General features: G+C 42.1%; 1 protein-coding gene and 1 pseudogene across 4 annotated transcripts in view; one reads left to right on the top strand and one right to left on the bottom strand.

Annotated features, from left to right (window-relative positions):
- The window catches only part of NBEA (neurobeachin), a gene marked incomplete at its 5' end in the record, with an annotated part of 531,924 nt that overhangs the window by 345,140 nt on the left and 173,883 nt on the right, over positions 1-12,901 (top strand). For all 3 annotated transcript variants that reach the window (XM_080929212.1, XM_080929210.1, XM_080929211.1), the window contains one exon: positions 9,760-9,903. In XM_080929212.1, the coding sequence (XP_080785338.1) occupies positions 9,760-9,903 (144 nt within the window). The remainder of the gene's footprint in view (positions 1-9,759; positions 9,904-12,901) is intronic.
- On the bottom strand, positions 2,117-3,467 carry LOC308430262 (H/ACA ribonucleoprotein complex subunit DKC1-like; annotated as a pseudogene). The gene has a single exon. The product of its transcript is annotated as an H/ACA ribonucleoprotein complex subunit DKC1-like (transcript).

Here is a 12,901-nt window from a genome sequence, read left to right as displayed (position 1 = left end):
ACCAAATTGTGAAAATGTATTACATGTCTTTGAAAATCAGTATACTCTATTAGCAGGCCTGTCAATATAAAAAGTGCCTCTCATTCCCACCTCCTGCTCTAATAACCTGTGTTACTCTCAGGCAGTTCACATAATCAGAGTATATTGTCAGCTTACTGGAGTTGGGGAAGCATGAAATGAAAACGCGTTAATATTGATCCAATTCTTTTACTTGCAAGTGTCCTTAGTGTCCTTTTCCACTGAGCAATAAATGTTGGCATTAGGTAGCCATTTTCTTCTCTCTTTCTTAAATTCTAGTCAGTCATTGCAAACATAACTAATCTGAATAAGGATTCAACACTCAGAATAATCTGTATGCACTGAATCTTAATTAATACCCAGATTGCTGATACTGAATATGTACATCAGCAACATTTTTCTCTGTTCAGAGGGCAGCCTACCTGAAGGGATGAGGGATGTCTGCGTTCTTCCTCAACACAAAGGGTGCACGGCTCCCATTGTATGCAAGGTAAAAGATGTGCCTTCAAGTCCGAAAGCCATTTCCAAATCTTGAAATATCTACCTGCGGTCACTCACTGAACTGTATGTCAGCAGTAAGGAGTGGGGGTGGTTTCAGATACTCTTCATCTGGTCAGAAATACCACAGCTAATTTTATTAAACTTACCCAGCGACCACTCTGCCTGAACATGAAGGCGTGTCCTTAACACACAGGATTTGTCTGTTTGGGTTTGTTTCACATGTGCCAATGTTTTTTCAGTGAAATTTATGCAGATAGGATGAAGCTTTTGGGGGGATCGATCTCATAAAAAGGAGAGTAATATGTTTCAGGGTTCCAGTCTCTGATGTGGTGTTGTAAAGTTTTCACCATTGATATTTCCATGGAGTGTTTTTGTTCTGTTCTTTCTTCTTTTGCACTCATATCTAGATCTCTCTCCTCCATCTCTGAATTTTATACAAAAAAATGGCTCAGTTAAAAAAAAAATTTCCTTTTATATTTTCATCTTCAGGAGGAGAAAATTATGTGTTCTGTATTTAAAATGAAACTCTAAGATTAGATCTAAAATTGAAATTACTTAGAAGGAAAATATTTGCTAGTCGGTGGCTATTAAGGCAAATTTCCACATACATGCGTGCCTTTGGCTCTCGTGTCACACGAGCAGTAAGCCCACCACCCAAAGGGGAGAGCAGTAGATTCTCTGTGACAGACATGCCTTCCTGCCTCACTGTGCTGAGAACCGTAAGGTGCTCAGTAGTGGACTGATATGCATGTCACCGCATGAGGTCGTGTAACTGCAGCTAGTGTGGTTAGGTAAAAGCTATCTGAGGTACATTTACCCTGAACTCGTTTCCTTTTGGTGGCAGTTAATAACAATGTGCAGAGCTAAAAAAAAACAAAGCAACAAACAAGATAAAAACGATTAAAGCACCATTTTGTAAAGGTATTTGTTTCTCTGACTTAAATTTTTTTAATAAAAATATTCTCATTTTTGCTCTAGTAGTCCAAGATAACTATTAGTTAGTAAATCTCGCAGGAATACTTTTAAAAAGCTACAAATTACATTCCCCCAGCAATGAACATTTCCATTCTTATAAAGAAAATGGCTTCCACTACAAACACAAGTAGCCATATGGCATTAGCTAAATCATGTTGTACACAGCAGTGCTCTGAGCACTGTCCTAAACCCCACAGACACCACCGGGTCAGCAAGGTCAGCACCTGATATCCGGATAGAGCTTTTACTCACAGAATGTTCCATACCATTTTATTTAGCAGACTTAATTTTTACAAACATTTTTTAAAGGCAAAGTAGAAGAGGACTGTGTATGGCATTGTTAAAATGGCCGTTAGTAAGCTGCAGGTAGTTACTAAAGGTGCGGCTTCCTCTAGCAAACAGAGGGGGTTGGTGGCAAAGACCTGATTTCATCCCTCAGATCCTTAAAACAGGACAGGACGGGATGAGATGGCCAACCAACTAACCACTGAGGTGACAAGTGGCAGCTAAAGTGTACCAGAACTTTCTACTCTGTTTAGGACTTCTGTTCCTCAACAAAAAGTTTAATAAGGCTTGTATTGTTCCTCCCAACTGGAAATAATGCTTCAGGAAGTGGCTCGTTCTATTCAGACATCTTTCTCTTTTGGGTTGTGTCACTGTCCCCATCTCCAGCCTCGCCCTACTTTCTAGCAGTTTTGTGCTTTTTATCCTCCTCCTTCTTTTCCTTCTTCACCTGGGGAACTGTTGGAGGGGTCTCATCACTTTCTCTCTCATCTCCCACTTCAGCAGCTGACTGAGGAGCTTGTGCTGCTTCAGCAACCATGTGGCTGGGGCACTCTCTGTGGGTTTGCCATGCTTGTCCAGAAGGCCCTGCTTGATCATCTTCTTCTGACTTGCCTTTGACCCTAAACCCCACTTTTGAGGGCAAGCATCTCTTCCCATGATCACCTTCTTTATCTTGACTACTATGCCATGGTCACAGGTAGAATCACTGCTGTAGTCATCAATGCAATAGCCAAGCAGATAGGGTGATAATGACCACACTCTCCTGGTTGACCTCAGTGCCATCCTCAGATGGAAGAACACCAGGAAGCATCATCTTGACCCCATAGCAGATTGCATTCACTGAACTACATTTCATAACCAGATGCTTATGACATGTCAACAGCTTTCCAAAGGGTAAACAACACTTCGCAAGTAACTCTTATCCTTGTGGTTATCAGTCAGTCACTGTCACCACATGGACCTTTTCACTCATGACTCCAGACTGCACCCTCCAAAGTGCCTGCATCTGAGGACAACTCCACGTAACAAGCCAAGGTGTACACATAGTGTCCGAATGTAGGTGCCAGCTTCACAGCTTACACAGAAGACTCCCCATCTACTTTCAGGGTCATATTCTCTCATAGATAGTTCTTACTCAAAGCTGCCTCTTTACTGAAGCAATGAGTGGGGAGTCCCCAAACAGGGCACCTGTCAGAGTTTCTAGGGCCCTAGAAAGCTGGGTACCCCCTTCGGTAGCATCATGCAGCCGGACAATTCCAACATACTCTTTGCCTGCGCTCTGTTGTGGTTTCACCAAACGAGTGGCTCGTTCAGTTAAACAGCCAGTCACTTTGGGATCCAGCGTGTCACTTGGCCAGTCTTCTCTCTCCAAAGTATTTGTCGGATCCAGGCTACCACCTCATGGGAAGAGGGGTTAGAGGGCTCATCAAGATTAATGAAACCTGTCCTGATATAGTCCCCAATCTCCCTTTTCAGGGGATTTGAACTACAAGGAATCAGTGTATAGTGTGTTATAAGTACATTTAGCTTATCAAAATTCTTTAGTAACAAGGGCCACTGAGAAGTGTCTAATTGAGCCACTTTGGATTCTTCAGCATATTGTATTTCAGCTACATTTTTTGCAATGGCTTCCTGTCTGTTTTCTTCTTATGCTTCTTTGGAAAAGTAATTACTTCCGCATCTGCCATCTTGAAATGCCGTGATTTGAACTTTAATGAGAAAAAAAAACTTTCTCTTAACATTTTCCAAAATATCCATATCATTGATGCTTTTTTTAAAAAATGTATTTAATTTTGAAGATTAATTGCAAAATTATATTATATTGACATGTTGAACAAAAATTTATTGTGAAATAATGCGTATTTCAAAGATTTCTCTTTTGAAAAGAATACCCTCTTGTGAAGCTAATTTTCAGATGTCTACAAACATTCAACTTTTGCAAGCATACATTTTGACAAAATTGGAATTAGATAAAATTTTCACTCTGCCAAGCTCCCTACAAAGACCCTCTTCCAAAGATGGGAAATGCTATGCTAAAGTTGTTTTTACTGAGGAATCATAATGTATTCTCCTTCAGGTAACCAAGATTTTAAATGTTCATATTGTTAACATAGCCGAGTAAAAAGATTTCAAAAGCCATCAGAAATGTTGCTGCTGTGCCTACTAGCCTGGTGGCACATGCCTGTGAGGCCAGCAAGGCCAGAGGCAGCCTGGAGTATGGCCGTTTCAAGGCTGACCAGGCCTTCCCTGTAACCTCAAGGCTAGCTTGGGCAACTTTGTGAGATCCTGTATCAAAATTTTTCAGAAAGCAAGAAAAGGGCTAGGAACAGTTCAGTTTTAGAGTGGTTTTCTTGCATACGTGAGGTGCTAGGTTAAAGCCCTAGACCTCAAAGATGATGAAGACGACAACAATAAACTCAGAAATGAAAGTGGATTCTCGTGTAGCTTGTTTAATAACTCAGTGGATGCAACGAATAAAACAGTATTGGGGAAATATTTAAATGCCAGCTGTCTGCACTATGTTCTGTTTCACAAGAACCTAACAGCACGTGGGCCGTCTATGCTTTGTTCAGGAAACATCTCTAGTCAAGCTGTGGGGGTGGAGGCAGCATTGCTCTCTGCAGTGAGTGTGAGCAGACCACTTCCATAGCATGGTGGGTGGGGCATTGCTCTCTGCAGTGAGTGTGAGCAGACCACTTCCATAGCATGGTGGGTGGGGCATTGCTCTCTGCAGTGAGTGTGAGCAAGCAGCGCACTTGGGACTTCAGGATCAGGCTGCTCTTATTTTAGGTTTATGAAACTCAGTTTTGCTCACTCTTTTTTGTTGTTGTTTTGTTGTTCTTTGTATAAATCTTGTCTAGCGTGAACGATAAACCTTTATTTTAAGTTTAATGAAATTCCAAATGCACAAGCATCTACTATCTCATTTCAATTTTGCAGTAATCCCTTGGGACTTGGGTTGGGAAAATGCTCATTTTTCCTCTTTCACAGGTTGGAAACTAAACTTAAGAAATTGGTGGGGTTTGTTTTAATTTTTTACTGGATATTCTCTTTATTTACATTTCAGATGTTATCCCCTTTCTCCCAATCACATCTTCCATCCCATTGCCTCCATGAAGGTGCTCCCTCACCCAACCACCCTCTCCACCTCAGCACCTTGGCTTCCCCTACACTCTGGACCAAAGGCCTCTGCTCCCATTGATGCCAGACACTGCTATCCTCTGCGGCATATGCACCTGGAGCCATGGGTCTTTCCATGTGAACTCACTGGTTGTTTTAGTCCCTGGGAGCAGTGGTGGGGTTGGCTAGTTGATCATTTTGTTCTTCCCATTGAGGTTGCAGATCCTTTCAGCTCCTTCAGTCCTCTCTCTAGCTCCTTCATTGGGGTCCTCATGTTCAGTCCGATGGTTAGCTGCAAGCATCCTCCTCTGTGTCAGCATGTAGAGCGGGTATAAGTGGAAAGAATAAAACACAATAAATCACAAAGTAAAATTTTCTACACTATGGGATGACTGAAGGACATGCAAAGAAAGTAACTTAGTTGATGGTGTATTCAAAATTAGTTAGTGAGATAGAACAGTATTGTTTCTATGTGCTTTATCAACAAATGTGTGTTCCCACCTTACTCAATGTCTAAAAGAGAAATTAAATTCCTCTAAGCAAGTGAAAATGTAGCTCAGCTGTAGAAAATTTGAACATCCACAGACCTTGATTCCATCCCAAGGACTGCATCAGAACTAAACAAAAATAAGACAAATGCCACTAAGAAAATCTTCAAGTAAAATATTTCAAAATAAATGATGTCTTCAGCCCAGTGACTGCTGGTCTTTTTTAGTATCCACAGTAAAGTGTAGAATAATTCCTTAAATCAAAATAAACCATGTTATAGTTTCCTTTGTGGTATTTGTTTATCAATATAAAATAATATAATGATAACAAACTAATTGATAGATCACAGTTGGTTTTTTTTTTTTTTTTTTTTTTTTTAAGAAGTTTGTAGTCCTGGCAGAAACTGGTGCATATTTTAACTTTTAGGAATATAAGACAATGGAGACTAGAGTGGTACTAACAAAACTCTGTTAGCAGTATGGAAGACTTTCTAGTCCTCTGTCTCCTAACTTCTGAAATACACTTGTCAGAGCAGAGGCATTAGCTCAAAGGATGGAAGGCCTGCAGACGTGTGTGTCCCCATGTTTACCCTAGTGTGGCCACAGCAGTAGCAAAGGGAATTAGGTAATGAATTACCTTAACTAGGATATACTTGGAGTCACTAGTTTTCTGGTTACTAAGAGAAACTGAGGAAGGAAAAACGTCTTCAGGGCTAGACTACGTCTCTGTACTGTGAATAAGGCTACAGAAAATGTGTTCTTGTATTGAAAACATGGTGGGAAATGAAACCATATTTTACATTACACTTTGTTCATCCACAAGTCCATGGTAATCTTTCCTCTAAAAGGGTCCATTTCCAGGCCATTTTCATTTTTTCTTAGGAAACAAGCCCCTGTCTCCTTTGTTGCTTTTGACTTGTGTTTCATGATCCCCGTTTTAAGTCTAAGGCACTCTGGCAGTTTGTGGCGTTCGCTTGTTAATTTCTTGATGAATGGCTAAAGAGGCCAAGAAGTACATTTGGTTCAGCATGTCTTCTAAGACAGATGATCTCAAATAAATTCTCCTCTCAATCAGATTTTGATTTGTTAGGTGATAAACCAATCCCTTCTAAGGACAGTGTTTACAAGCCTTGTAATGAGACAGCCCTCTGAGACCTTACCTCCTTTTGCTGTAATGTTGATGGATGGAACTCTAATTCATAAAGGATATTGTGATTGAAAAGCACCTTTAAATCTCATATACTCTAATCTAGACAAATGTTCACTTCAGTTCCACAAAACTGGTAAGTTCACGGGCTGCAGGCTGGTAACACTGAGCGGGGATGATGAGCTCTGTGTAGGTGCCAATTCCTGTCGAAAATACCAAAGACTCGAGTGTTTGCTGCTTCAAAGCTAGAGGAAAACACATGCAAAGCTCGATGCATTTCCACGCTCGCCTTCCTTCTATCGCATGTTCTTCACGGGTAGATTTTTATTGGGATAGCGTAAAGTCACGCAAATCTGCTTTTTTTTTTTTTAACATGGTAGTGATATAAGGAAAAACATGCTTATTAGGCTGAATGAAAGTTTAAGAACTTTGTGGCTTTAGTGCAAAGAACTGGGTTTCATTTTGCACAAATGAACACGAATCAGTGAGCTGCTGGAACATTTGGGACATTTTGATTTAGAGCTATCCAGAGATGAGTCCTGTGTCTCAGTTCACTCATTCAGGATTTATCAGTGTTTGCTTCCAATCTTGTACCAGGCAGTGTGCTAAGTGCTAGAAATAGAGACAGATTCGGGACTCCAGGCATCAAAGTGCCTCCAGGCATCTGCGGAGATAAACACGCAAATACCTGCCAGGTGCCAGGGAGCTGCCCTGGAAGATTCCTGAGGTATGGGAAGAGTTGACAAGTCAGAGTCATAAGATGGGACTTGGTTGACACCTAAACTAAAGCAGGTCGTGAGCACCTACTGAGTGCCAGACCCTTGTGCTGCAGACGTCATAGTAGCAAAGTGTAAAGGGCAGGCACACAGGAGATCCCACCACCAATATGTGGGAAAGATGCCGGCTGTGACATCACACAGGGGTTACATAGGACAGATGTCTGGAGGAAGAGAATTAGAAAAAGCAGAGGGGGAAAAGGAATACCCCTTACATTGACCATGCCATCAGCACATATCAAGAGGGATGTAGAGCATAGCATGTTCCAGAAGATGCTGTGGATCAGTGAGAAGAGGTCGGGTAAGGCTGGCAGTGAAAGGCTAAGAGGACTTGGTCAGCCGTGCCAAAGAGTCTACGTTTTACCCTGCAATATAAGTCTTGCTGTGAGTGTTCATTACAGGGGTTAACGAATGAAAGGAAGCAGGAACGCTCAGCATGCTTGTATTGTATGGTAACCATCCTGGAAAAGTGCTGAGGGTGGGTGAGCCGTGCTCCTGTGAACCTGCCTACCACGGAATGAATGAAAGTAGTGCGGTGCTCAGCACCACTCACGAGGAATCTCCAGCCTCTGCGTTAAGCGGGAATGGAGGAAGAACAAGCGACTTGGCTCAGCTGGAGAATGCATGGATAGTGTTATGCTGGTGAAAAGATGCCTGCGGTATTTTTTATTCGAACCTTTTGTTAAAGAAAGCAAGCTCAAAGTTTCTCTGATTAAGTTTCTGCCCAACAAACAAAAGGATTGTAACTATAACAGTCCCCCAGACATTCCTACTGTGCGGGGTCCGTAATTGGGATGAGACTGAAACATTCCAGGCTTCATCTGGTATTGCAAAAGTAAGAATCACCCATGAGCAGTGAAAGAAGTACCGCGTGCAACCTGTGTGAAGACCTGACTGAGGCCTTCGTTTGCCATAGCAGTATTTGGTCACAGTCACTGCGCAGCTAACGGCACTGTATTCACCATGCTTTCCGAGGCTGCTGCCCAGGAGGGATTGAGTGTCAGCATGTCACTCTAGCTACTGGTGCTCTGCAGTGCTTCCGGTGCAGCTGTCCTCTTCAGCGTGTTTTATATTTTTGTGGCCGTTGAGTCAGTTTGTATTTAACAAGTAAAACTGGCTCCCTGTCTTTATAAAAAAGAAAGGGGGAAAAGTTACATACGTTAGGAAGAGAAGGTTGAGAGTAGGTCACATGCTGTTTCCAATACAAATTTTAGAGCATAGATGTGCCTCCAGGAAAGCAGTTGACTAACACCCACATTGATGTAATGTTGGACAGCATGTGGAATGAGTCTAGGAGTATTGCTCAGTTGAGCCTAGGAGCATTCGGCCAGAGTTGCAGCCTGTCCTGGGAGCAACATTGTCCTAGACTTGGCCACTAAGCACTGTAGCACCAGCATGCCACATGGGGCTTCAAGGAACACATGGCATGCCTTAGACCTTAATGGTATGAAGAAGAGCTTTTCTATGTAGAAGTGTGTGTGTGTGTGTGTGTGAGTGTGTGTGTGTGTGTGAGTGAGTGTCGCTTGTTCTGTTGTAACAGTTTTAGATAATCACCTATAGTATGCATTTGAGAGTAAACGTGGAAATGCTTGTCAAGCACTCAGATCAGGAGGAGCTTGAATGTATTAGTTTCTAAGATTTATTTATTGGCATGTAATTTTTTATATTTTTCTTCTCATTTTATGTATTTTGCTGTGGTTTTGTATTATTTTGTATACCAAAGAAGGATATAACTTAAGAGTTTCTTTCATTAATCGGTAAGGAAACCACTTGACATGAGTAGACTCATTGAGCACCATTTTATGGTCGCCTCCTCGTATCTGCCCAATTGACCAGTTTCTTCACTCAAAAGTGAATACTTTCCTATTTTCTTTGCATGTATCTTACCTACTTTCAAAAATAATTGATTAGTTAACTTATTACAATATGATTATATAAATCAAATTCTCAAGTAAGTAAGGGTCAGAAAGCTAACTTTGAAGAGGGGTACAGATACTTTGTAGAGTGTGCATTATTCTAGAGCCACAAGGAATAGGTTCTAAACTGGGCCTGACAGAGCAAGCCTGTAATCCCTGCCACTCAGAGGTACTTGGGAGAATGACAAGTTCAAGGTCAGATTTGAAAAGTTAGAGAGACCTGGTTTCAAAAACTAGAAAGTCTGTAAATAAAGCCAGAGAAAGACCAAGCACTTATATAAAAACAGAAGGATGGATTGTTGGGCCACTGTGGGCCAGCAGCTTACTGTGCCTACTTCCCCATCTGTAAAGTAAGGGATAAATCAGCTTTTCTCACAGATATCCAAGCAAGCAAAATAAATAAGTATTATAATAATAAAGTGCTCTGTATTTGTAAAGAAATAGCAAACACCGCATATTATAAAGAAAATGTCTGTAACACCCACTAAGTGCAGATACATCAACAGTTACCTAACTGTTTCGTTTGCACGTAGGCACTGAAGAAGATGTGGTGAAGTCCAAGAAAGCTTTCAGAAGCCAGGCAATTGTGAACCAGAACTCAGAGGCTGAGCTTATGTTGGAAGGAGATGATGATGCGGTCAGCCTGCTCCAGGAGAAAGAAATTGACAACCTTGCAGGTACTTGTTAATATGTTTCTGCTTGTTGTGAGGAACACATAACGCCACAGAACTCACACTGTGTCACCTGGTGAAGAAATGATTGTCTCCATGCTCAGTCATGTGAGTGCTGATAAGTCAGTCCCCGGCACTGAAGCTGGGGGTTCAAGCAGATGTGCTTGACTGACAGTAAACAAGCAGCAGCACAGCTATGTAATGAGAAACGATGCTTTAGACGGGAGGATAATTCCGAGTACACATCCTCACATAGAACTGCTACTACCACTGGGAGGTGGGGTAGGACGGTGAATTCTTGACTTCTGTGTCTCTATCCTGACAAAGCCTTGGAGAATGGCCACTTCAGTGAGGTGAGCATGGGATTTGCCTGCCTCTCCAGTCTGAATTTTTGGATGTATCACTCTTGTCTTGCTCTGCCCTCATAGTTCTAAACCTCATAGTTACAAACAGATGACCTCCCCTGTCCTGGTGCTGGTCTGAGGCCATTGAGAACAGGATAAGCCATGGCCTGATTGGATGTGGATACCTTAGAGGATCAACCATTAACCTTTGAGGGCTGATAAAAGCAAGTCATAAAGCAACCAGCAGAAATTGGATACAGGCTTGGAGCATGCATTGAGCCAAATTACCAGATAAGGAAGTTATATCCTTCGCAGAGCCAGGTGAAAGCCCCTAGTTAGCTGGGTATGCTCATACACTACCGTCTCAGCAGTTGGCAAGAGGACCTTGAGTTACAAAGCAGCTTGACCCATGTACTGAAATTGGATTTTTTTTCAACAGAGGACAACAGAGCCATTGTGCCTCATAGTCTCAGACTCCAGTTGAGCCATAGCCTCAATTTGTTTTCAACCCATATAGCATTGGAGGAGGAGACAGTGGAGTGTGTGCTCTGTTTATCTTTCTGTCGTGTGACACTTTGTTTCCGGGAGATTGCTTACTGAAAATAATCTCCATAGCCATATAAAAGCCTTCAATGATTCACTCCTACAATGGAGACAGACTTCATTCTTTCACTTCTGAATAAAGACTATACTGAGCAAGAAGACTATCCTAGTGCCAGGTCCTGGAAATGCCTCTTACTGCATCTCAGTATCACAACTGTTTTCTGTTTCATTTTTATTGGATATTTTATTTATTTACATTTCAAGTGTTATCCCCTTTCCCTGTTCCCCCCTCTCCCACTCCCATCTCCCCACCCCTGCTTCCACGAGGATGCTACCCCTCCCTTCCACCCATTCCCATCTTAACACACTGGCATTCCCCTACACTTGGGAACCGCAGCTGGAGCCATGGGTCTCTCCATGTGTGCTGTTTGGATGGTGGTTTAGTCCCTGGGAGCTCTGGGGGGTCAGGATGGTTGATATTGTTGTTCTTCCTATGGGGTTGCAAACACTGGACTGAAGGAGCTTTTTCCTATTTCTAAAATCTATTTCCTGCTTCCTGAACCTGATACCAAATATTTGTCTCAAATTGTTAGGTAAACACTCAGATCTTGCTTTTGGAAATGAAGGCAGACCAAGGCTGTTGTTTCATTTGTCAGCAAGTGTGACTCTTTTCTTGGACTTATTCCTACTTTTGAGATGATAGGAAACTCAGAGTTGTGATGTCTGACCTTTCCTTTCCTCATTCACCTGTACTCAACATGCTTCACCACTGTGAGGTTTAGTTTCCCTGGAGCTTTGATCCACTAAAAATAGCCAATTCAAGTTTCCTTGGTCTCTTGAAGCTTATATCAAACCTGCTTAGTACTATTATTATCTGACCAGTATTTTTAAAAATTGTTTTATTGGATACTCTCTGTAATTACATTTCAAATGTTATCCCCTTTCCCCACCCACCCATTCCCATCTCCTCTCTCAATCACCCTCTCCACCTCAGTGCCTTGGCATTCTGCTACATTGGGAAAATGCGCCTTCACTGGACCAAAATCCTCTCCCATTGATGCCAGATACTGCTATCCTTGGCTGCATATGCAACTGGAGTCATGGGTCTCTCCATGTGTGCTCAGTGGTTGGTGTTTTAGTCTATGCAGTTCTGGAGGGTTTGGTCGGTTGATAATGTTCTTCCCATGCGTTTGCAAGTCCTGTCAGCTCCTTCAGTCCTTTCCCTAGCTCCTTCATTGGGGTGCCCGTGTCCAAAAAACCATCCACAGAACTTGTGAAACTTAAAGAAAAGGAAGACCAGAAAGCGGATGCCTCAGTCTTTCTTGAAAGAACAAAACCTTCATGGGAGAAAATAAAGGGACAAATAGAGGAGCAGGGATTAGAGAAAAGATCATCCAGAGACTGCCTCACCTGGGGATCCAACCCATATGCACCCAATATACTCAAGCACTATTGCTGATGCCAAGAACTACTTACTGGCAGGAATCAGATATGGATGCCTCCTCAGAGGCTCTGCCAGAGTCATGCAGATACAGCTGAGCATGTTTGCAGTATCTTACCAGTATTACAACCTACCAAGTAATAGTACTCTTTCATGTTTTTGCCCCTAAATGGTAGCTACCTAATTTCTGTTCATAAGCAAAACAGTGAAGACATTAAAATCAGACACCGTAAAGAAATAAAAATATCCTTGAAATAAATTATTATTGTATATTATAAATAATAGTGACGTTTTGTAAGTCACTTAAAATCAGATTGATTTCAGGCCACCTGCCATTCAGTCCTTTGGCTCTATCCCTTCAGCAGATCTTCTTTCAATGAGTCTGCACTTGTCCATATCCACTGGGTCCTAACTCAGCTTCTTCCAGTAGGTTCCTTATGTCTGTCTGCCAAGCTTAGATTGTTCCCTAAAGTACTGATGTCCCCTTGCATGGTCCACAGTGTTCATCTTCAAAACAGTAGTGCAGTGTCACTTGGAGCCTTGAGGAAAGGAGAAAGATAGTGAGAGGTGAGTGTGCCAGGAAAGGCAACAGAATTTACCTGTGTGTGTGTGTGTGTGTGTGTGTGTGTGTGTGTGAGAGAGAGAGAGAGAGAGAGAGAGAGAGAGAGAGAGAGAG

This window comes from Micromys minutus, assembly GCF_963924665.1.
Source record: "Micromys minutus genome assembly, chromosome: 15".
NCBI lineage: Eukaryota > Metazoa > Chordata > Mammalia > Rodentia > Muridae > Micromys > Micromys minutus.
Note: the sequence above shows the minus strand (reverse complement) of the source record. Positions and strands in the feature narration are given on the sequence as shown.